The 25,240-nt window shown below is 55.1% G+C and overlaps 1 protein-coding gene across 4 annotated transcripts in view; it reads right to left on the bottom strand.

The window, feature by feature from the left end:
* ACAP3 (ArfGAP with coiled-coil, ankyrin repeat and PH domains 3) overlaps positions 1 to 24,561 on the bottom strand; it is a 67,890-nt gene extending 43,329 nt beyond the window's left edge. For all 4 annotated transcript variants that reach the window (XM_084494969.1, XM_084494970.1, XM_084494971.1 and 1 more), the window contains exon 1: positions 24,416 to 24,561. In XM_084494969.1, coding sequence (XP_084351095.1) covers positions 24,416 to 24,462 — 47 coding nt within the window. In that variant the 5' untranslated portion in view covers positions 24,463 to 24,561. The remainder of the gene's footprint in view (positions 1 to 24,415) is intronic.
* Between the last annotated feature and the right edge of the window lie 679 nt (positions 24,562 to 25,240).

The raw sequence follows: 25,240 nt of genomic DNA, 5'->3' as shown, positions 1-25,240 counted from the left end.
CCTCCAGCCCCCCGGCAGGGAGCTGAGCGCCCTCCCTCGCATCAGCTGGGCCAAAACCGAAATCCTGGTGGCTCATTACGGGAGCACAGCCTCCCTCTTGCCCTCCCCGTGCCCAGGGCTCTGGCTACAATCGATCTGCTACCAGCTCTTTGAAAGCCCAGCCGAAAAAGCTGGGCTTTCTCTCTCCTAATGCGGTGCTCGAGCTTTATTGCCACACATATGGTTGCCCTATAGGAACGGCAGCTTGGCTGTGCCAGGGGCAAAGCTTTGGAGAGAAATGGAATAATTAAAGAGCTTCTTTCAGGCTTTTTTTTTTTCTTTCCCCCCCCCCCTTTCAGCTATTTTTGTTCTCTGGGTTTGGAAGTCGTGTGCCTTCATGCATCACCCTCTTACTGCCAGATTCAATTTTTCCACTCGGTTTCTCCTTGCTCCTTATAGCTGGACACAATAACCAGCAAAAAAAAAAAAGAGAGGAAGAGAGAAGAGAGAGAGAGATGGGTTTTCTGGGGTTGCTTTTCTTTCCAGGAAAGCAACAGCAGCCATTGTTTAATCTGCAGACATCAGCTCGAAGCTAATACAGCGAGGCAGCCTGGCAGCATGCTTCCTGCCAGAAGGTGGAGAGAGCATCTATAATTTACTCCCCATTTTTATCGGGCCCTAAGAAAAGGAGCGGCTATATTTGGCCTCCGTGTGGAGGAGGAAGGCATTTTGGGGTCTGGAATCCACGAAGGTACGAGCACAGTTGGCTGGGGCTAGGAGAGCGTGAAACTCGAGCTTTGTGTTTGCGGCGCGGGCTTGCTATAAAAGGTCCCGGGTGGCTGATGGCAAGGGCAGCGATCTCAGGGTCTGCACAGCTCCAGGGCTCTGACGGGGATCCAGAGGCATCACAGGAGGCACGGGGGGGCATTTGGCCATCCTTCCAGGGACGTGGTGGGAATGAAGGCCTTGGGGAGATGAGTTGTGAGGCAGATGAGCTGTTACGTGCAAGACAAGAGGGGCTCAGCCCTCAACCAAGAGCCCAATTCCCACCCTGCAGCGTCTCCTCTGCTGCACCTCCTCTTCTTGCCCTTGGACTTGAATTTGTGAGAAGCCAGGGTGGCAAAATCTGCCGCAGGTAACAGGTCTGGTTCCTTTGCACACCAACTCACCGAACTCCCCCCCCCCAAAAAAAAAAGCAACGTCCCCAGCACTGGGGCAGCTAAAAGCTGTGTGCAGTCACCTCCTGGCCGCGCGCCCTTGGCGTTTCCTGGTGCTGCGCTCCTCCTGCTGATGCTTTTCCAGGCCCTGGGCTATTTCCATCCTGCGGGAAGGGCAAACAACCCGCCAGCTCCTCTGCGAGCTGCCGAGTGCAAGCCCTTGCAGCTGCGGGGCCGAGGCTCGAGTTTCCTTGCTCCGAGAAAGCCGCGATCCCGATGCCCCCACCGCCCTGCGGGGTTTCCACGGGGGATTTTCCTTTGTGCTTTAGAGAAGCCGTTGGGGAGCGTGGTTTGCAGGCGACAAAAACCTCCCCCAGAAGCATTTGGGCATCCCCTAGGGAAAGGGATGCAAAATAATAATGATAATAGTACTAATAAACCTATCTGGCTAGAGAACAGGGTCGGAGGCCTGCCGACTCTGTTATTATCATTAGCTGCCACCTAAGGCAGCCCTTGGCTTCCCCATTGTGTGTGTGCACGTTGTGTGTGTGTGCACAACAAGAAGGACTCTCAAGACGGGGAAAAGAGCTAAAATGTAACTCTAAATCAGGCTGCAAGGCCCTACGCTGTGTGTCACCCGGTGCTGCTCAACACGGGCTCTCCAGAGCTCAGGACAGGCAAGGGGAACTCCTCGATGCCCTTCCCGATGGCCCCAGCATCGATGGAGGCCCCTTATCACCGACTCCACGCCCCCAGATCGCTAATCAGAGGCCGAGAAACAAATCCTTCCCTCCCTCCCGGGAGTGTTTGGAGGATTGATTGCATGGCGGTGGCGTAACGCTCAGAGCCAGGAGCTGTAGGTGTGCGGAGCAGCTATTAGTATTCATTAAATCTGACCGGGTTCTGCTTGAAATGCAGGGAAAGCGGTGTTTGCCTTGATGGGATTAGCTCTGCCCCTACCTAGACGAGGCTGGCTGGCACAGCCTCAAGCCTTTCTCCTTCAACTCCTTCCTCCAGGACCATCAGCAGCCTGGCAGGGTCACCAAGAGCTGCCAAGCTTCCCTCCAGAGGAGCACTGATTTTAAAACGAGTTTAAAACAAGCTGAGCGCGTGCCTCCAAGGAAAGGGGGCCCGCAGGAGAAGATGGGATGTTATGCTCCACCTCCACATCCTTGCCTTCTTGCAAGCCTTATTTCTGGAGGTTTAAACTGAGGTGAGGTAAAAGCCACGCACTGCTTACGGTGGGCACTCTTTGGGTTTATTTATTTGGGACGTGCTGCAGCCGTCGCGTGGCGAAATGCTGCTGTGGGTGACCCTGCAGCGAGGGCGTCGGTCTGGCTTCCTTTTGCTGGCTGGTACCTTAAGATGCAGAAAGGATAAAATAAGGAACCTGACAAAGACAGACAGCAGAGCTAGCCCAGCTCTAAAGCCAAGTCATTATCAGCCTCTTTAAACACCTCTCGGAAAGCTTCCGTGCTGCTGTGCCCTCTGGTACCCGCTGCTTTTCTGCCTTGCTTCAAAAAAAAGACGAATGCTTTGCATCTCCCAGCAGTGGGAGCAGCCAGCACCATGGCAACAGCTCCACGGTGACTGTGTCCATAGGAACCCTGCAACCGCACGGCTTCCAGCACAAAATGCAAGCTCCGTTTGCACGGCTTTGTGCATTCGCTCCTGGGACCGGTTGGGAGATAGATAAGAGGAGCCAAAGGGTTCTTAGGAATTGAGCAGAGCATGCAGGAAATGTGGGAGAGGCAAGGACCACGGAGCACTGAGGGTGGGTGGTGGCATTAAAAGGCAGCGCAGGGTCCCACCTCTGCTGGAGCGGGGGCTGGAGAAGGAGGAGAGTCTAGGGGAGATGCTTCCTCTAGGTGAGGTGCTTCTTCCAGGGTTGAGATGCTTCCTTGAGGTCAGATGCTTCCTCTAGGTGAGATGTTTCTTCAAGGTGAGGTGCTTCTTCTAGGTGAGAGGGGTCGATGAGCACGGTGCTGCCGGAGCCCGTCCCAGAGGGGTCTCTGCAGGGGCCGCAGAGCTGCCCCGGGTGAGCTCGAATGCTCCAGCAGTGCCAGCCCATCCTGAACCAACCCTGAAGACACAAACGGAGCCTCATGTGCTTCCCTGAACCTTATGGCTCGGCTGGGAACATCGAGGCACAGAACGGAGCTCAGCGTGCTGAACCCCACCAGGCAAACGAGCACAGTGCCCGCTGCGTGCTGGTCCCAGTCTGAAACTGGACTCGTGTGGGAAGTCAGCCTAGCCCTGGGCTGGGAATGGCAGGGACAATAATTTGGGGTCAAGTCGTACCTGAGGCTTTAGAGGCTCAGCGGGTGATGGCCGGGCTAGTGAGTGCTGCTGCCATCTGCTTCTCCTTGCTCCTTCTCCGTTAGCTCTCCAAACCAGCCCTCGGCCCCAGCTGGGCACACGTGGGCCAGGCACAGCCCCGTTGTGCTCTGCGTTTCGAAATCAGCAGCCACACGGCTTCCCAGCCCCGCTGAGTACCGATTTCCAATCAAACCACCCTGCGTGTGCCAATCCTCAGCTCCTGCTCTTCCACCCCTGCAGCCACCCTCATCAAAACCCCAGGCTCTGATGAGGGGGAGCCCAGGAGGAGCAGCGTGGATAACTGGAAGCTCTGCGTGCATCTGAGAGCGGGACCCACTGTGTTATTCTCCAGTTGCTGCCTGGGTTTCAGGTGGTGGAAAGGAGCCGATGTGCACAGCTCTGTCTCAGCGCACGGACAGGGCTGTCCTCAGCTGTCCCACCGGTCCCTCTTTCCTTCCAGAGAGGAGCCAACGCAGCTGATGTCCAGTCCCTCGGCCCTCAGAGTCTGTTTTCTTTCCTTTTGCAAGATCAGGACACGCTTTTGACCAAACTCTGCTGGGTGGAAGGAAGATCGATGACTTCAGAAACGTGTAACTTCTAGTTCAGAGCAGCGGCTCCTAAAGGAAAATGTTCATTTTTCTTCCTGCGGATCAACGGCGAAACTGCCTTCAGCAGCAGGATGGAGGCCGTGCAGATCCCATCCCTCTCATCCCTGGGGGGTTTCTGTTTCTCCTGGTGGTGGTTTGGACCCGGAGAAAGTGACAGTGAGGGAAATGCTCCTCCCTCAGCCCCAGAGCCTGCTGCTACTGCTCTTACCCATCCTTACCAAGCTTCTGAGCAGCCTCATTTCCTTCCCTGGGGGCTTCAGATGCTTGGGCAATGCAGTTTGTTCCCTACCCGCGTTGTGCACCACCCTTCCAGCGTCACGGCGAGCTCTTCCTGAAGCTGGAGCCGCGTGTCTGGGGAGATCACAGCACGAGGCTGGGCGTGAGGAGGCTGGGGACTGGGAGCAGGAGCCGGGGAGCCGGCACTCCTGGGTCACATCCTTACCTCCGGCAGTGCCTCGGCCCTCTCAGCACAAACAACTCGCTCCTTCCCTCGCTTGTCCCGTTTGGAAGAGGGTTCCAAAAAGCTTCCACAAGGAACTTCCCTTAATGACAGCTGCGCCCAAAGACCTTCAGATCAAAGATGCTGCGAGCAGATCGCTGATAACGTTTGCCGGAGATTTATTAACGCACCCCCAGCGACGGCAAGTCAATCGCCCTGCCGAGCAGAAATGCTTGCTACAGTGCAAACGCTGACCTAGATTTTGAGTAATTACGCTGGAAACTGGCACATGTGATGCTTCTGCTCTCTGGCTTTTAAGTCAGCAGCACTCAGGAGAATCAAGAGCTGCCTTTATTCAGAGCTCTCCCCTTCCCACGGCCACTCTGTGTTTCGTAGCGTCAGCAAGGCGAGCCCACAGATTTCTTTCTCTTATTCCACCCCAAACTGAGGTCTGCTGCTCGAGTGAAAGCAGATTGCTTGCTCCACGCAGAATGAGGTCTGAGACACCTGACAGACCTTCAGTTTCCACTGAACAACACACACCAGCAGCATCTTACCAGCTTGAGGGAGTCGCAGCGAGCAGCAGGATGTGAGATTCAGCGCCTGGATTCACTAACGGGCTGGCCTGTGAGCACCACTTGTCTTTTTACGTCCTTTACGTCCTTGTCTTTGGTCCACAGCTCCTGAGAAACCAGGGTTCTGCTCCCCAGAAGGGAGCCAAGCAGCAAGAGCTGCCCACCGAGCAAGCCACCGAGGCGGGTTAACATCAGGGCCTCCACTGACAAGGGCTTGGAGGCAAAATGCACCCCAGCTCCGACTTAAAGGTCACGCATACGCAAAGCCCTCGGGCAGGGGCTTGATTTTAGAGCTGCCTCTCACCCCCACCAAACTCAATGGGAGTTCAGGAGTGCTGAGCACACGCCGTGCCCCGCTTGGTGAGCTGGAGCAGCTTGCAGGAGTGAGGAAATGCCTTCGTGGAGCCAGTTGTGCTGGTACAGCCAGCAGGGCGAGCCAGGGCCGGAGATATGCCCAGCAAGGAGTTAAAGCGGGGAGGAAACGCTCGGGGCTGCCTCAGTGTCCCCAGCGGGGAGATGAAAGGGCTGGGGAGCCTCCTTCTGACATAGCAGGGATTAATCAAGGTTTTGGTTAGAAAACAAATCTGTCCTACACAAAATAACGCAGCCTTGCACCTGGCTGGTGGCTGTCTGGGCGGCAGGTAGACTCGGGGCTCACCATTTGCTAGAATTTCACAGAAAAAATGTTTTTGGGGAAAAAAAACACACCGCTGACAGATGTTAGTTAGGTGGATGCTGCTACGCCGCACGAGCCTTCTGCCTCGACCCAGAAATGGCCGGGCTGCAGATGCGTGCAAGATTTTGTTTAGTCTATCTCGGTTATTGCCGCGGAGCAAACTTGGTGTTACCCCTCCATATCCGCGCTCCCCCCCGCAGGCACGGCCTGGCCCTGCAGCCTCCTTGTCCCTCGCCGGGCTCAGAAGTGCTTAATAAGAGAGAGAAAAGGAGGGACGGTGGCAAGAGAGCCGCACGGAGCAACTCAAACATTGCATTTCAGCAGCAGCGGGTGTCCCCTCGCTGTGGTGGCAGTGACAGACAGCCCCCGACCCCCAAGCTCGAGCACCACGCACACTTTGGCCCTTGTTCCCACCGAGCTCAGGGCAGAGGAGCACACAGGAGTCATTCTCCCCCCTGCTCGCCGCGATGTCCCCAGCCCGCACCGAGGCTGAGCCTCGCCGCCCAGCTCCTCGCCCCGGCCTCGCTTTGCGCTGCTGGGCACGGCACCGGTTGTGCGAGGCCACGTCCCTTCCTGAGCCCCAAATCACCCCAAAATGCCCCGATTTCACAGCAGCACAGCCACGAGGGCACACGCCACGGCCCCGTGGCAGACGGGGCTCCAGCCAAACCCACCCTCGTGCCAGGGTCGCCTCGTGCCAGGCTGTGCCCCTGCCCCGTCGCACGGCACCGATTTGCTCGAGGCGCGACAGCGAGCTGCATGGAGAGGCCACGAAGGTCTCAGCTCGCCTTGTAGGAGCACACACGCCTCAAAACCACGGCTGGATGACGGCTGCTTTTCCAGAAACATTGCTACCGAGGCATGAAGACAGAGAAGGAAATAATCGCTCTGCTTATCCAGCGGTTTTGGGCCTCGGGGATATCAGCCCCGAAGCATTAAGGACCGAACCCTCCTCGCGGCCTCCATCAGCACAGAAATTGGGGCGACTTTCTGCCATTTCTGCCCTGCAGAGCACGCAGGGCTGCAGGAAATCAAACTGTTGCATGGCACAGAGCTTTTAGGGCTGAGAAACAAAACCTGCCCTTTGTGCTGGGGTAGCTGCTGTTCCTCCTCCTTGCTCGCTCTCCGTGCGTACGTATTTCCGTGTGCCTGCCTTTGGAACTGCAAGAGCTGAGCGGTTCTGGGAGGACAATGTCTGGAAAGGTTTCCTCCTAGTGCCAGAAGAAACAAACGTCTTACACGGGAGATATTGGCCGGGGGGCGTGGGGTTGCTTTTGGACTGGGTTCTGAATATCTTTTCGTTCCCCTCCTCCCACTCCCTTTTTCTTCTCTGATTCACAAGGAAACCACAAAGCAAACTCAGGCCTGAATGAGACTTGTTTTTGTGAATGTTCTGGCTTTCTGTTAGGACATTCGCTTCCACCCCCACTCTCCCAAACCCTCTCATTTCTACCAGCCCAATAAATTCAGCAAGCTTCCACCAGCGTGAACGCAACCAGAACCTGGCCTGGGGTTTAAGGACCACTGCAGGAGCCCCGGGAGTCACACCGACACCTGAAGGCAAACACAAATCCTCTCCTTTGGTCCGATGCTGCTTAACTTGGTTTAACTTAACCTCCACACATTCTTTCAACACCCTGACCTCGATGTGAGGACAGAGACATGACCACGAGCCCGGAGTCCGTCTGTTCACACCCTAATTAATTCCCTAACTGACAAAGACCGTAGGAAGAGCTCTGTCAGTCCCCATTTACAAGGTGTGAGCATTCGGCGTTGCAATAATCAGCAGGAAAGCCTGGAGAAACTTCTGACAAGCTCTGGATATAGCTGATGAGTTACCAAACGCTTCCTTTCCCTGCGAAGCAGGTTCTCCTGCTCGGGGCTGCGTAGGAGTGATCGCACATCAAAGCCTGCCGGCTGCGTTGCTTATGCAATCAGTAGGGCCAAGAGTTACCACGCTGCACCGCCGCCTTCCTGAAGCCTTCCATTAAACGTAGAGTTTTCTGGAGAAAAACGTCTTTTCTGAACGAACACCTTAGCATTACAGAGTGCTGATTTATCAGAGCAAAGCGTTTCGTGGGACAGTGTTGGGACCAGGAGCAGTCCATCGTGGAGGGAAGAGCTGCACTGACCTTTGCTGCCTCCGCGCCTTTGCAATCCAGCTCTGCTGCCTCTGAAGTTCCACGACGGGATCTGAACCCGGCTGGAAACGCAGTGATGGCTTCCAAATGACCAAAAAAAAAAGCCTTTGGAGATGCATGTCACAGGAGGGCTGCCCCGTGAATTGGCTCCGCGCTGCAGACCCACCTGGCGCACAAACAGGGCTGGCGACCGATTCCTGGAACAGGAGCTGGCAAGCACGAGGAGGATTTCACACCCTTCCTCCCGTGAATGGGGAAGAAGCATTCAATTAGGAGCCCTGCCTATTCCTTAATCATTTCCTTTGTGTGCGTGGTTATTAATATCTTCACATGCCGAGTCAGGCCACGGGCTATGTTTTTCTGCAGGCATTTTGGCTACTCCTTAATGCTTGCAAAACACACGCGGATGCCACACCCTCTGCAAAGCAGGGGAAGAGAAGGACACTCTGGTTGGCATTCCTTGCAGCAGCACCTGCATTCTGCAGGCACACAGAAACCCCTTGATATTTGAGGTTATACAATGCCATAGAAAAGAGCCCTTCATACCTGCAGTGAGTTTTAATAGGTGAGGCAGGTAAAGAGCAAGGGAAGGAAACCGAGGCACGGGAGCAGGAACGTGACCCAAGGAAGTCAAAGCAAAAGCACGGTGCCCAAACCAACAGCAGAATGAATCCTCCCGATCCCTCAGCACTCTGCACTGCCTGCCGGATACTTCCAAATCTCTGTAAAAAAATAAAAGGTGATGAACGAAAGCAAGTTAGAAGTAATATGTCTTGCCACGAAATTTGGGAAGGAAGCCAGATGTTCTCAAGCTGGTACATCATGGTCCCAGCAAGGAGCTTGCACACGCAGGGTGGCAAAATGATTCAGGCAACGCTGGGAAGAACCAAATTCCCTGCCTACCTTGCACCTACCACGTCTGGATTTGGGCCTGTAAGAAGGAAACGGGTGGAGAAATGATGGGTCTGAGGCCTCTGAGAGCAGGCAGGCTGTGTTCAGAGAGCCTGACCTACGCACAGCTCGTGGGGGAGCCTACAAAGATCCCCTTGGAAGTGTTCCCCGCACTGCCTCGAAAGGCCCAACGGGTCTGACAGATGAGGGCACGTCACGGTGAGATTGTGGGGTCCTGGATGAGCTGTCCCGGCCAGAGGCAGGCCCAGGAGCCAGGGTTCACGTGGGGAGGAGTGCCTGGCTTTCATTTGAGGCTGAGTCAAGGCCAAGCCACAGCCCTGGATTCTCAATCCCTGAGATCACGCAGGGCTGAGCTGCAAAACAACCGACAGAAACCTCGTCGAACCCGGTGACTGTGACACACCAACCGACCCAAACGACGCTCCGTTCGTCCTTCCATCTGACCCCGAACCAAAGGGGCTCTAATTCAGCACTTTGTGCCCCAAACCATCTCACCTCACCACCTAATGCTCCACCAGGGCTTTGGCCTCCACCTCAGACACCGGGACGAGCCAAGGGCGCTACGAAAACACCACGTGTTCCTGGAGGATGTGCAGCAATAACAGGCGCTATCCCGGTTTCTGTGTCCTTTATCTTTGTATTTCGGAGGCTCCCTTTGTGCGGTGAGTGCTTTGTTTGCAGCAGAAGGGCAGGTTGGTGCTGCTCGCTGGCCAAGTCTTCGCTGTGGCCTTTGCTCTATTTCGCAGCGGGTTTCTGCGCATTCAGACCGTCTAAAATAAAAAATCCTCTGCACGGAGAAAGGGATGGCTGCTCGTTGGGTTTGATGGCACAGACCCGGGGCTGTGCTCTTGCACAGACCACGAAAAGCTCCACGAAACCCAAGACCTGATGCTGCTGATCTGCGTTTCCCTTTCTGCTCACGAGTGACAGGGCAGAACGCCGCTCCTGCCTCGCATTCCTCCGAGCCCACAGGAAGCCGTAAATCAGACGAAAAGCATAACAGCCAGGGAGGACTCGCAAAAGGCCAGACACTAGGATGGGCCGAGGGGCTGGGGAAAGGGAGCAGGGAACCTGTCAAAGCGGCCCCAAAGCTAGTACTACCCCACGTCTCCACCTCAGCTGCTCCAAGGCATGGGATTGAGGGGAAATTGAGAGTCAGGGCACCTGAAGGTCTTCCCCTCCTTCAAGGAATACATCCATTTGTCTGTATTTATATCCTCCGTTGCTTTCCAACCCCTCTGTTGCTTCTCCTGTAATTGCAGAATAAGAACTAAAAACCTCTTACCAGGAGAGGGCTAAACCCTGCCAAGTGTCACCCTGAAGGGGAGCCGTGGGCTGGGACAAAAGGCTGAGAAGAGCCGGGGTTTGGAGGCAGTGAGCGGGTAGCACTGGGTCTGGGAGGCACAACTTGCTTTAGCTGTCGGTGTTTGCAGTCTGGGGTGCTCCGTGCAAAGCCACTGCGACCTTCAGGGACACGAGCACGATGGCTGTTGGCCTCCAAGAAGCCTGGCTCTGCTGGGAGCAGGACCACAGCGCTGCTGCCTGCCCCTCAGGGCAAGCAGAGACTTCTCCTGGCAGTGAAACAAGAAAAAAACAAAACAAAACCACCCCTGTTAAGCACAGCGAAACAATGCAGCCTCGGTGTCCTTTGCTGGCTTGTTGTGGGACTTTGGATGACACAGGAAACTGTGGTTGGCTCGGTTTAGCTTTGCAAAGAGCCTGCTACAGCTCTGCATCCTCGCTGAGCGACCTGGTGCGCAGCCAGGTCACGGGAAGCAAATTGCCTGGGACGCGTCCCCGGCTCCGCGATGGGACCAGGTGGGATGCTAATTCCACGCTCGGGTCTGATCCATTTGTGCAGTGCTGGCTGCTACCTGTTCCTGTAGCCACTTCGGTGCAGCCTGCAGCTGTTTTGCTCTCGGATCACCAGCTCCTGCCACACGCTAGCTGTGTTCTTCCTCTTGCTTCCCTCTTTGGCGAACCAGAGGGGTTTATTTCCTGCAGCCCTGCACATCTCCCTCTGGAAATCGCTGGCTCAGGGTGAGGTTTAAGCAGTGCCTTGAACAAGTGAGAGAAAACCTGGGTAAAAACAGATTATGCAAGGCACTCACATTTAAGTCGTTTTAAACGAACTGAATTGCTTTCATTACCTTATCCGAGGCTCGCGTTATGTTTTGTAAATAGCAATTCGTTTGCTGTCACTCGTGTGAACTGAGGAGCGTGGAGGGGATTTTGTTCAGCGTTCAAACGCATCTGTCTTCGGGATAAACTGTACCAATTGCTTAATGGAGAAAATGGCAAGAGAAGGGCTGTTTTTAGCGGGTTGAGTCTCCTATTTTTGTTCCGGGATAATGGAATAAGCTGTATTTCTAATCTTGAGTAAAATCTCTCTGCAGATGGCTTGAAGCATGATGCAGATGTGGAAGACCAGGGCAATGCCCTTTGATCCCAGGAGCAGGAGAGAGTTTTCTGCCCTAAAAAACAGAGGTAGGGCAGCAGAAGCTGTGCTGCTGTAAGTGAAACTGAAATGCTTACGAGATGCAGGCTCCTCGTCCCTCTCCTCCTTGCTTTACTCACACTTGGTTTACCCAAAGGCTCCACTGAAAAAATTCTTTGCCTTTTTGGGCTCAACGTCTGCTCCAACCCTTGAACTTGTCATCAAATCCACCAGCTCCAGCTCCTTTCTGCTGGAGAGCTGCAAGAAGCCGACTCAGCTCTGAGCTCCTTGCTGCACGGTGGGGTTTGTTGTACCCTCTGCTAAGAGCCAGCTCCTGCAGCCAGCACGTGCCACCAGCCCGCGGAGAAGAGCAGCCCGAGGTGGTCTCAGCCCAGCTTTCGAACGCTACAAGAACCTCTGAGAAATAAACAATTAAAATATGCATTAAGACGTGAAGAACAGCTTGCTCACATTTGGTTTTCACTGGGATGTGAGCACAAAGCACTGCCTGGCAGGGGGGATGTCGGGGCAGGCAGTTCCCATCAGAGTCAGATGGGGAGCACGGACAACAACAGCTCACTGTAAGCATTTTTCGGTCCTACACTTGAAAACCATGCAGTCACAGCATCCCAAATTCCCGATTTTGCCTGCTGGCGAACATAAATATTACTTGCAAATAAACACAGCGGAGAGCCAGAGCTGAGCCCTCACTTAAAGCTTTTCCCGTTAGTCTAAACTTCTTTTTTTTTTTTTTGTGCAGCCTTCCCTGCAGTTTTCTCGCTACAAACCTCCTGCAAAGAAAAAAAAAAAAAGATGTGGTGAAGATGGTGATGTACAGTTAAACGTGCTCGGTCACGACTCTTTACGCTTTGCTATGTTCAGGGCAACTGCAGCAGAGCGTGGCTTCATTCTCGTGTGGGGAATGGGATGGCTTTAACGGGACAAAGCTGTCAGTCCTCAGTTAGTTCTGCCGCCCCGTGAGTCGCTGGCATTAGGCACAGGTGGAAAAACGATCGGATATTCGCTGATGATGTTCCCTTTGATCTGGGGACGATTTCATTTCTGACTCATCTGGTATTCCCTGAAAATCTTGGCATTGATATGAAGAGTGCTGTGTCATCTCAGGCGAGCGTGACGCTTCTCTTCTGCTTTGGAGCTCGGGGGGGAATTTGTCACGAACATTTTTTGAGCTTGGTTCGCTCCCCGACCGTGGAAGGTTTGCCCTGCCTGGTAAGCGGGGAAACCAAAGGGGAATTTGTACCTTAATTACTTCCCAGCTTGGGCATTTGGTGGTGGCTGGGGATGTGTTTGGTGCTCTTGAGTGCACGGAATCCACCAGTATGTTCTGTTGCTTGCCTTTGACATGCCAACATGCAAGAAAAAAGGATGAACGCGTCGTTTTCCTGCACGTCTGCTGCCAACCCTCTGTCGTCGAAGCCCTCCTTTGGTTTACATTTATGTAAGATGTTTTCCTGGTATTCCGTGCTTTATTTTGGTGTCTTTTCAAGGAGGCTAGATGTGGATACCCAGTCCCTTCAAGCAGTTTCCAGTACGTCTCCTCATGGGTTCAGTGCCACTTAGCTGAGCTCTAGCTTTGGCAGTCATGCTCATCATGTTTTGTACATGTTTTGCACGACCAGCAAAGCATCCCATTCTTCATCTGAACCATGCAAAATGTCAGTTTATGGCTCTTATCCTTCCGCGGAGCGGCTGGAGGTGTATGTTTAGACAGAGTTTTGAAGCCAGATGAATAAGACTTCATATTTTGGTTGCACGGTGCTCCGCAAACTCGAAATTAGTGCAGTAATGTTTAGCAAAAACTGGCACTGTCTGTCTTCGAGAGCCAGACAATGACAGATGTGGCTTTAATGCACTCTGCTACGTATACACAAGGACAGGCTTCTTCCAGCACTGCTTCTCCTTCACGTTCAAAGGACCAAAATGCCTCTTAGTATTTAGGAACGTACCTGAGTTTATTGAGTACTTCTCCATTCATTGAATAACTGCTTCCTGGCAGCTGGTCTGAGCTCCTGGAGAACCGAGGCACTAAGCAACGCGATCTATCGGACCTGCTCTGAGAAGGGCATCAGATTAGATGACCTCCAGAGGTCTCTTCCAACCTAAATTACTCTGGGATTTAATGGCTTAAGGACGAAATCTCCCCTTAGCTCCTTTAATGCACTCCTTATGTAATGTATCTCATGATAATAGGTTTCCCCCTCAGCTTCCTTCCCTTTTGTAACCCGCAGCCAAGGGTTGGAGGAGACGGCAGCACCTTGAGCATCTGTCTCTCTTGCTCCAGCATCTGGCTTTTCCCCGTCCAGCCCTGCCTGATGTGCAGATGAGAACTCACACGTGAAGCAGAGAGGAAGCGCGGTGCAGGCGGCAGCTTTCTGCTCACCACTCGTCGTTCCCCCCCTGGGGGGGAAATGCTGGCTGCCGTTGCAGCAGCCCGTTTCCTACCTCTGCCCACAGTGCTCGGGCAGCTTCTGAAATGCTGAAACCAAAGGGAAGCAGCCCTGAGATGGCCCAGCACCTCCTTCCGATCCCGCTAGCAGCCCGCAGATGTCTGCTCAACCTCTGGTAAAACCCCCGGGGAACAGCTACTTCTCCGGGGCTCCACAGGCTGACAGTAAATCAAAAAAAAATAAATAAATAAATAAAAGCCACCACCCTACAGGCACAGGGGGTTCTCAGCTAACCTGGTTTGTTATCGGACACCTCCGTCCTGAGCTTGGTCGGTCACAAAGGAAGCCGTGTGGCTGCAGGGACAGGTAAGCACCTTCCCCTCATCACTTCTTACTAAAACAAGCACAAAAATTCCTTCCAGCTCGGACCTGGCACTTTCTGTCGCACAACTTGCCAACTCTGAGAGGCATCGACACCACCTTGAGCTCATGCTACAAAATTCTGCTCCTTTTCAGAGCACTGAGCACTCCCTGGCCAGTTCCCAGCCAGCAGGACAGGCGCTCATCCCAAGGATGGCAGAGGCCACGTAGGAGGCAGCCAAGCAGAGCCCCAGGTCATTTTTAGTGCCCACTCTCTCTGCAGCATCCTCCCTCCTTCTTAATTAGTCACCGAGGGGCTCTCACCAGGCATGAATGCAAGGAGAAATACCCCAGCCATGGAAGAATCCAAAGGTGGAAGCTGCTCTGTGGCAGTTACCTGAGGCTCTCTGTTTTGCAGCTTTGTTCTTCGTGCTGATGAGAGCTCAGCACCATTTCTGCTGACAGCCAGCAATGCTTCTGGCTGCCAGACGGAAGGATCTCTCCCTTTCTGTTCCGAATATTTGCTTTGCAGAAGCTGTCAGCTGCAAAACTGGTGAATATTCTTCTTCTTCAGCGTGCAGTAGATCGTAGCACCCGGTCTCTAATGCACTTTAGGAAAAGTAGAGGAAGAGAGACAACTTTTTGCACTGCCATCGGCACGGACAGCTGCCCTCCTGCAGGCCAGCGCTCTCCAGGCCCCTGCGAGCCTCTGGAGCTAGTTCTTCCATCTGGCAAGCTCCAGGAGCAGGACCCGAGTGAGATGCGTGCCCAGGGCCAGGCATGGTGATGACCAAGCGTCGGCCACCCTCAAGAAATCGTCAGGTCGGGCGTTTGCACTTCCCCATGAGGGATGGTTTCTGTCCTCACGCTTCGACTCAGCTCGCTGAGTGACTTCAGAGCAGCAGCGCCTTGTAATGCTCACCAGGAACCATTTCCGAGCGCATGGGTTAAGCTTTTGCAGTGCCAACATGGGAATTGCAGCACGACTGCGTACGGCATCCCGCCCTCCCCCAGCACTGCCCGCTCCTTGTTCCTTTTCTCTCCCCCTCCCCAGGGCCTTGGCTCTCCACGGAGCTCCCCAGCCCCTCCGCTCCCTTTGTCCCTGCCTGAAAGGCTTTTCCTGTGCTGCTGCCTGCCAAAGGCACCAGAGGTCTCGCCCTGGCTGGCAGCAGAATTGCTGGGGGCACCGAGGGAGGGTCCTCGCCCCTTGCTTCGCCCCGGAGAGCTGGGTGCTGCTGGCACCCACCAAATCTTTCCCGATGGCAGGACTTTTACCAGCTGCAGATTGCTTATCAGCTCCCCATGGACAATCCCACGTCCATGGGGTTTCAGCTAACAAATCGTCCTTGCAGGGAGGATCTCATCATCCTGCTGCGCACCCGATGCCGTCTTGGGCCATGCCCCGGAGATAAGGGAGGAAATTCCCCAGCCCACACAAAAAAAAAAACAAGCGTTGGGGGTGGAGGGAACCACCGGGCAGGAAATGGGGACCCAATGCTGCTTGGAGCAAAAAATTAATAGGTTCTCTGTGCCGGATCATGTGGTCCAGGCAAGGGAGAACAAAGTTGGCATTGTAGGGTCCAGGGCTCAGCAGCAGAAAAAGGATCGAGGCACAAAGTCAAGGGTCAGAACAACAGCGGGCAGCCCTGCAGGGCTCCCAGATACCCGTCCTCCATCCTTTCCCTCCGTGGGGACTGGAAATCCAGCTAGAAACCTCAAACCCCTCTTGGTTTCACCTTGCACATCCCATCTCATCCCATCAGCACTGCAGGTAGGGCAGAAATGTGGAGCACCAGAAGCGCAGGGAGAGGCCAGGCACCTTTTCAAAGGGCACTTCCCCAAATCCCATCTCCCCCGGGTGGGACAGAAACTGCTCTTTTACTGTCACCTTCCCAGGCTGCCCTATTAAAGCAGGAATAATCGCGGTGAGCACCAGCGAAGATTAAAGAGGAACCCAGAGGCAGCTTGGGTTGAGAGGAGCCTTTCCCAGCCACCACCTGACACGATTTATCGGCTTGGAGCCTGCCGGTGTCTCGGTGCCGTCGACTTTGCTGCTGTCCCGTGGCTTTTTTGTGCGTTATCTCTGCATGTGGGTGAGTCAGTGGGACAGCAAGAGCCAGTGTTTGTAGTCCCAGCTCCTCAGCTCCGCCTGGCCGCACTGCTTTCATGGTTTCATGATGCCCCAGGAGCACTCCAGGCAGGTGTCGCTCTCCAAATCCAGCTTGTTGCCTTCTCCTTTCCAGTGCTGGGCTCCGAAATGAGGGCAGCCTGCAGCCCCCGCAAGGAGGGGAGCCGGGAAGGGTGTGGGAAGGGGAAGGGGAAAGGGAAAGGGAAGAGGAAGGGGCCTTCTGCTGTGTCAGCGCTGTCCCCGCGGCCGTTTCCGACATCCTGGGGCTAGGTCGCGGGGTGGGGACAAATCCACATTTCCTGCCAAAATCTGGGTTTAGCGGGGAGGACAAAAGGGTGGCGTCCTGCAAAGAAACCGAGCGGTGGGAACCACATTGTCTCGGGGGTGCTGGAAGGGAGAGGGAACGGCCACGTCCTGCAAGGAGCTGCGGGAAGCCCACCTGAGCCCAGCAGGGCCGCAGCGATGCCCCGCGGGCATTCCCCTCACGTGCGTGGGCATAAAGGGACCTCAAAGCAAGCCCCGAGGGCATCCACTCGCATAATTCCCTTTGTCCTAGGAGCACCGACAGCCCCCCTTCAGCTGCTCCCCGTGCCCGTGGAGCCGCGCTTTGGGGAGCTATAAATATCTGTCGGATCTGCACGCGGAGGGAACTGTATTTTCGGCCCGCCGCTCGGCGATTCAGCAGACACAACCATATGTCTGTCTCCTCTGCGTGGCGTTAAATAAAGGCTGCCACAGCTGCTCGGATGCTGACAAAGGACTGCAAGCTGTAGATTTGGCTCCACGTGGCTCTGAGCGCCCGTCCGTGGCGGCCATTCAGCTCCGTTTCCCCCCCATAAAACATCCTCCTAGCAATGCACCCAGCCCCTGGACACGCTGTGCGTGCGCTCACAGCCGTGTTCATTTGTGTTGTTCCTCCTAACGAAGAGCAAGAAGCTCATTAAGCCTTGCTGCCGGGTGATGAAGCAGGGCGGGCACGCAGAGGAGGGGTCATCTCCCTCCCCGATATTGGATAATCCGTTTAGCCTGCGCCACTTCGTGCTTATTTAGGGGATGAACGAGCGCTGCGCTGCGGGGCGGGCCACCCGTGAGCTCTGACATCAGGCCACGAACGTGCTGCTTCGCCCCCGCGCCATCCCCCCCCATCGCTCATTTCACCCCAAAAAATTAAGCGTTGGCTAACCGCGTCGGGGCACGAGGTCGGAGCTGGGGCAATTTGGTATTTTCCTCGTTTGGGAGCTCGGGGGAGCGCTCGGCTCCTGCAGCAACACGTGCAGATTACTCACGGCTTCTTCGACCTGCGCCGGCGTTGGCTCACCTGGTTTGTCGGGGCAGATGCCTGCATGCCTGGGCTCTGCTCACCCGCACGGGGCCAGCGGCACAGCCAGTTTCCCCACCGCCTAGCTGCCATTGCAAAACCGATCGGGGATGATCAGCCCCGGCACAAACAGCCCCGAAAAGAGCCTTTTCTGAGCCCTCTGGAGGAGCACGGGCTCCAGCAGACCCTTCCCTCTTTCTGATGCCGGAGCAGAGGCAGGAACACCTTTTCCCTCTCTGCCAGCAGCCCGCACAAGGGGCAGAACATTACACACGATGCTTTTCCCATGGCTGGCCACGATGGGAGCTGTGCCTGGACGCGGTGAGGCTGCAGGAAATCAGCCTCCACCCTCCCGGGCCACAGGAATAATTATTATTCAGCATCCCAGCCCTGCTCCCAGCCCTCTGGGGTCCTCCAGGGAGCGGGGCTGGCAGCTCACACCGCAGCTGCTGTGCACACAATTCACCTCCAGGCAGATACACCACCCCCCGGGGCTGTGGTTAAGCCGTGGCCTCCATCCCCTTGGCCTGGGACCGAGACACATTTGCCCAGTGCTCTGACACCCAGGGCGTGCTGCAGCTCAAACTCCTGGCCTTGCTTCCAAGATCTTAACAGAGCAGGCTCGGCAGTGCCTCAAAGAAGAGGAAGAAGCAATTAGAGAGCTACTGGCAGGTAAAAACCCCAACCTTTTGTGCTGGCCAGGGTGCCTGCTTCCCCCTCGCCCTCCAAGCCCACAGTTGCAGGTCAAAGAGCTCGTGCTTCCTCTTCCTTCCCGCACAGAAGTTTGCACGGCGTGGAGTCAGCACCGAGCTGATTCTGCCTTCTTTTTTTTTTCCTGCTTTTTCTCCACCCAGTTTTGAAACAAGCCTTGCAGCAGGCAGGAACCCCCCGATCGTTCCGGGAGGAGCTAGCAACCTGTGCGTGCACCAAGCACTTGGGAGCCAAGAATCTCTACAAACGTCTGAAATCAGCACACAGCCCTGAGAGCTGCAAGCAAGCAGCACCTCGGCTCCAGGGATATACGACCTGTCCCCAAAATTTAACCACACGTGGACTGCAGGGCTGTTTCTAGGGCTCTTTTCTTCATCCCAGCTACCCGGACTCCCCAAGCCAGCAGCAGTCTGCTTTTTTAAGCAAAGCCAGTGCTGGGAAGCCAGAAAACCTCATGGTTGCATTGGCTTTCCTGCTGCAACAAATTAATGCTGTGGCTGAAATTTCAGTGTTATGAAAGCAGGGTTTAAAGAGACCGCCGCCTGCTCAGAAGAGCTTGGGATTGCAAAGCTCTTGGGCTCGCTTTACTTTCCTCCCTCCCTGTCCCTGCTCTTCCAGTGCCCCTGGAGAACAGGGCAGTGTAGGTGGCTTCGCGTCGTGATGTGTTTGGGAATTTTGGGCACCTCGAGGTGCAGCAATTAACGCTATCTTGTCCTACAAAGGCTCCAGGAAGACGCAAGCTGGTGGGGAAACCAGCTGTGGCAGCAGCCCCACGGATCTGCAGGAGGGCAGCCAGGCTGTGCACCACATACCCCAGCACCTCAGCTTCCTTCTCAGCTTCCCCAGCTTCAGCGGTGTGCGAGGCAAAGGACACGGAGCTATCCCTTGGCGCTGCAGCTCGCCGGCTGTGCACTCACACTCGTTCCAGCAGGAGCCACGCGGCCGTCCTTCGAGGGCCAGGACTGGAAGCTGGAGGCGCTGCGTGGTGCCAAGGCGACCTGCAAAGCTCGGCTCCTGACACGTGTGGCACTCTGCGAGGACGAAGGGATGGCTCTCCCACGGATCGGCCCAAGCGCACGGATTAGCTGGCATCAGCACCTCTCCGCCGCGTTACCTCTGGGGCTAATTCCCCCCTTCCACCACAGGCTGATTGCTCTTTTGTTTTGACCCCCTGTAGCAAGCTCTGCCAACCAACTTGCAGCCCTCTCATATTCCTTGTTACAGCCAGAGAGCTAGCAGCTGGGGAAACTCTGACCTCGGCTTTCTCGGTGGCTTTTGGCCATCCCAGGAGGCAAAGCCACTCTCAGCATGTGAGAGACAGAGCTCGCACCCGGCCAAACTTCCGTGGGATCACTCAGAGCTTGCTCCTCACACTTATCTCACGGCAAGCAGAAGGGCTGGGGAGAGAGAAAAATGTCAGAAGAGTGACTGCAGAGGTGATTTGCATTCCCCTGCAAAGCCACGCGCATCCCAGGCAGCAGAAGGACACGGAGAGGAACAGCTACCGAAAAGGAAAGCAACTTCCAGCTCCCACGCTGGTCTGTCAGACAACCAGAAACATTTCAGTTTGCAAACGTCCTCTCTAGGCACAGTCACACAGCAAAGCACGCTCCACGGGGGTCATTAAGCTAATAAAGACAATTTGCCAAATTATGGAATACCAAAATTCCCCTCGTCTGTGTGCTACACCATGAAATTTGTGAGCCCTATCTCCCAAGAGCAGGCTCAGATACCACATTTCAGACTCTAATGCTATCCACTGCAAGCTCCCAGCTTCTATCTTCTGCCAATTTTATCCTGGCAACCACACAAAAAAAAAAATTCCCTCGCTGATTTGGGGCGTTGGGATGAAGCCGTGGGGTTCCAGCTTCAGACCCTTGGCCCTTTGGGATACTCTGCTCGTGCCGTTCACAAGTCAAAGCTGCTCAGGAAACTGCCTGCCAAAAATCTGGCACGAAATACCACTTAGGACGCCAACCCAGATCTCAATTGAGTTCTCACCCCGGCAATTCTCCGCTCCCTGGGGATTCTCCCTGGCGATGACTGAATAAATGAATAACCACCTTCAGATCTGCCCGCACTAACGCCGGCTGGACTGCAGCTTTTCCTTAGCACTTCAGGATTCCCAAGGCAGCTGTGATGTCAGGGGGCCTCAAATCAAGGGAATTTTGCTCCCATATGCTACCACGAAGTCTCGCTGCGAGTGGAAAGCACCAGGCTGAGGCACAGATACTCGGGGGCTGGCCAGACACACGGACGGGTGAAACGGGGAGCGCATCTCACGGCTGCGAGAGGAAGCAACTCGACGCTGCCACCTCTGCTGTGACTCTTCCCTGCGCGTACTTCAGGCCCTGCGACTTCAGAAACGCAATGGCAAAGAGTGAGAAATGGAGTAAACAGATAAAGGCAGGAGTGATGATGGATACAGATTGATAGTATCTGCTCTCTCGTGCATGTAAGGCAGCGCTGATGGTAATTGTACTCATTAGGCTCCGATTCAAAGAGAAGCTCTCTGTGGGCGTTATCTTCTTGCAACTGCAGTCGGTAGCAGGGCTCTTGCTTACATAAGGAGCCTTGTGTAACAAAAAACAAGTCCAAATCAATGCCTGTGCTCTTTTTGCTCACCTGGGTTTAGTTAAGCAGAGGAAGTCTTTCAGTGGCCACTCTGGGTGTGATTTCAATTTGCGTTTAGGTGACTTCAACCAGTAAGGCTGGCTGCCATCAAGCTGCATGTCAGGGGTGTGCAGAGGCAATTAACACCAGCCGAAAATCACACAAGCTCTGAAGATCTTTCTGCAGAGGCCTTCACTGCCACATGCTCACACAGCACGGACGCCTTCAAACTGGTTACGCCAGCTCTAAGCTCCTCTAACTCAATCTGTTACCAGAGCCAGCAAGAACACTTTGAATAAGTGCTCTTAATTCTTCCCATTCTGTTTGAAACACCCTGGTGGGAGTTAGGAAGCCTTTTCTCAGTGCACTTGCTTTTCTTTCACTTTCTTTTCCTCTGGCACCTTTCAAGGAGCTGGAATTCCTTGCCTGAATTTCCCCCTGCCTACCGAGAGCCATGAGATCATGCAGGCAGTGCCCTCAGCCAGGGCATGGACCTGCTCTGGTGGAGCTTCTGCCTCACTGCCAGGTTTTCTGTCCCTCCCAAGAGGCACAGAGGTCCCTCGGTGGCCTGGCTGGATGCCCACGGGGTGCTGCTGCTGCTGGCTGGCCCCTCGGGTCACGGCAGCCACAGGAGGTCCTCACGAGAAGACGCCAGCGGCTGAGAGCACACGGAGCCCGCTGGATCCCCTGCCCTTGCAGCAATTAATAGTGTTGGTTAATAGCAACGGCACCGGCGGCGCTCGGTGAGGACATAACCGCTTATTTCCCTCCCCCGTGGGAATTACCACAGAGACATTTGGGGTTTCCTACCCGCAGAGCGCTGCAGCCAGGCCTGACCCCTGCGATTTGTTCCTCCCCTACCCTCATCCTCCCGAGTGCTCCTCGCACCCGGGTCCGGCGTCGATGTCCCCGGCTGTCCCCGAGCACCACGAGCATCTTTTCAGAGCCAGGAGGGGACAAAGCTGGGGGCACAGCTCAGGACCTTGCCCAAGGCCATCCGTTTCGCAAAATGTGCTCGTGGTAGCACAGCAAATCCACTCAGCACGGGGCTGGGCAGCAATGGGGTCATCGCTGCATCACCCCGAGGGCTGGAGCCAGGCAGAAACGGGTTCCTAGATTTCCCAGGCTACTGCTGCTAACCTGAGGGCTCCGGGGAGATGAAAGCCACGGCACGGCCGGGTTGCATTCAGATGTGCTGGAACTGGTCTTACAAGGTACTTACATTTGTTTACTGGAACAGCATCTACGTGTCTCTACAAGATGCCCAAGAGACGTCAGGTTCCCTGCCAGCCTGCAGACCTGCACGCAGCAAAGGGGTGGAAAAGGAAAGTTCCCTTCGCAGCAACTGGGCCCTGCGAAGTAGGAGGCTGGGCTGGATCGCTGCATGGCGACTGCTGCGTTGGGTGTTTTGAGGTGTGACTGGATCCGATTGCTAACGTAGACTTAGTTTGGTCACCTTATTATGGGATGCCTGATACAGAGTGTGTTTATTCTGTGTAATCGTTTGGTGTTTCTTTCTTTCCCCTCTGTACAACGACCCGGTCATCCCCAGGGCTCAGCACTGAGGGGAACGAGGCTCTTGCAAACCATGACACAAACTCTCCCGGCTGAGGACCGCGATGGGAAACCCGTTTCAGTTCTTGCCTCATCCCCAGAGCCTTCTCCTGGCAAGGGACAGGTCACTTTACCTGCTGCTGTCTCAGTCTCTGCTGAGGAGGTGGGCAATGTGCTACCTTTTCTCACCTCATTTCTATCTACATTTTTATATGGTGCTCATTTTGCATGGTATTTTAGGTTTTGATAGTTGTAAGCTTTTAGGGATGCATTAGTAAGCATCTCTGCCCTGCACTGGGAAGAGAGCCTGTCCCTGACACATCAACAAATAATTGTAACAGAACTAATTAAAGACTTGGGAGGAAGAAAAGTACAGCAGGAGACTAAACCCTGTACCCCTTGAGAAAGTCTGAAGAGCTGTATTTTGGTTTTGGTTTTGCTACAGGCCTGCAAATGTCAGTACTTTGTCACTGTTTCAAGTGGTAGTGGTTACAAATTCCCCTGCTACACACACTGCAGCCCTCCTGAACCCTCCAGGCTTCCTTCTGCAGCCTAATCTCTTGTTCTCCCTGTAGCAGGCAGACTGTGTCTAGCCATTGGGGAAATAGTTCATAATTCCGGGCTTAAATAACTGCCTTTTGATAAAGGTCCAGCGCAGCGCTCTGAGGGCTGGTTTGTTTTTACGGATGGAGCAGACAGAGCAGAATGATGCTGCCTGCATACTAAGAAACTTGGCCCCGAGCCCACGCGCGCGCACCAAAGGCAAAATAAATAAATAAACATCTCAATCAATCCTGACGTCAGCGGGAAAAGGGTCACTGCCATGTGGAACCAGACATCTGGACAGTGAAGTCACCGCGCTGGAAGGATGCCACCGAGCAGTTCACATGCTCGGCAGCACAATGGGGTAAGATGACAGTTAAAAAAAAAAAAAAAAGGAATAAATTCTGATTGATGCTGAGCGAGCACGGGTTTAAAGACGGAGCTTCATACCTCCTGCAAACCTGTCCGTGCGTCTCACTTCTTCCCCAGAAAAAGCTCCCAGGACAGCCGAATAAGACCAGCCCGTCACCTCCCACGGCACTGGCCTTTACACCTTCACAAACAGCTCTGGAGCAAGCAAGAGCAGGCTCTCAGCACTCAATTAAAATTAAAACGCGGGGAGGACCCTTCTCCCAGCCCTGCAGATCCCATAGCAGGGGGGAAATTCGCCCCACAGGCGGCACTTGCCCAGGTATTTGCGTTACCTGCAGCTGCACACAGCCACACGCAGGGCGATTGCTGGGAGTCGCCCCGGCACCAGGCCACCGCAGCCTTTTGTACGGAGCTCGCATTCCAGGAAATTATTTTTAAACGGGAGGAAAATGCAAAACCTTCCGCTTAATAAACAAAAGCGTTCGGAGAGGCTGCAACGAGACGCGGTCTGCGGAGAAGGGGAGCTCCCTTGGTACCTCTTACCCCTGCCCACACGTCCAAGCAACTTGCTTCTGCCGGCTATTGTCTCTTCCCTTCTGTCCCCAGCCAAGCAGGGGATGGGAAGCAGCAGATCTCCAGCTGTGGAAGCTGCCAGCTCCCTTTCCTAGCAGCAGCACACCCTGCCCCATCCCGACACCTCGCCAGGATGCTCCTGGCATCCGCACCCAGGCCGTGGAGGCTCCTCTCCAGCCGGGGGCATCGTTGTGAGCAGCCGATTTGAAGGCAGCGCTGCCAGGCTGGGGTCTTTGTGTTGGCAGAGCCCGGATCCCTCCTTCCAACCCGCTACAAAACCCCCCCACCCTCCGAGAGCTGCGGCTGGGAGCGCTCGGAAAATGTCCGCGGCTCCCCGGGCTCTCCTTGGGTGCTCGCTGGCTGCTCGCTGGGTGCTCCTTGGGTGCTCCCTGGCTGCTCCCAGGGGGGAGATGCCTCCAGCCGAGCTCCCCAGCGCTGTCCCCCGGCAGAAACCCGCTCCTCGGAGCGGCCCCGGCGGCGGCTCCGCATCCCCGGCGCGCCGAGCGCAGGGGTCCCCCCCCCTCTCCTTAATTTCATTTTTAGGGCGACGCCGCCTTCTCCCTCTCCACCAAACCCAAATCCTCGGGCTTACCGGAACCGGGGCGAGTCCTTGATGCACTCCTCGAACTCCACCGTCATCCTGGCTGCTCGGAGCTCAGCGGAGGAAGCGCATCGCCCGGCGGCGGCGCAGCAAGGCGCGGCTCAGCGCCCGCCCCCCCGCCGCCACCGGGAAGGGCCGGCCGGGGGGCTCCCGGGCAGCTCTACCAAAAGCCGGTCCCGGCTTTTTTGCAAAGCTCCCGGGGGTTTGCTCAACCCCAGGGGGGTTTGGCTACCTCCTAGGGGTTTGGCTACCGCCGGGGGGTTGCGCAGCTTGCGGGGGTTGCCCGCTTCCAGGGGGGTTGCGCAGCGCCCGGCTGCCAAACGCTTGGTTTCTCCCCGCTAAAGCCTTCCCAAAATCCCAGCCCCAAAAGGATTGGAGCCCTTCGCCAAGTTCGGCAGGCTCAGGGCTTGCCCATGTCCCTGGGCACCCCCTTGGGCCACCCTCTGGGTGAAAAATCTGTGCCTGCCACCCAGCCCGAGCCTCCCCTGCGGCAGCTGCACGCCCGCTCCCTCGGGTCCTACTGCTGGCCACCGAGTCGTGCTAATTCAGTGCTTAAACATCATTTCTGTCCAGAATGATCTTGATTTTTTACAAAAACATTCTGCTGAATCTCAAGAAATCCCCTATTTAAAATATCAGCTACCAAAGGGAACGTTTTCTCAGCTGAAGACTATACAAGCTGTAAGTCTTCCTATTTTTTTTCAAGGTTTCCTTATTTTTTCCCCAGCTTGGGACTCCAAACATATGCTGGAGATCTCCAAAGGACCAAATAGGCAGAAAACTACTAAAAAACTAAACAGCCAGCCAGAGGTGCAG

This window comes from Aythya ferina, assembly GCF_964211825.1.
Source record: "Aythya ferina genome assembly, chromosome: 21".
NCBI lineage: Eukaryota > Metazoa > Chordata > Aves > Anseriformes > Anatidae > Aythya > Aythya ferina.
This window is presented reverse-complemented; position numbering and strand designations above follow the sequence as displayed.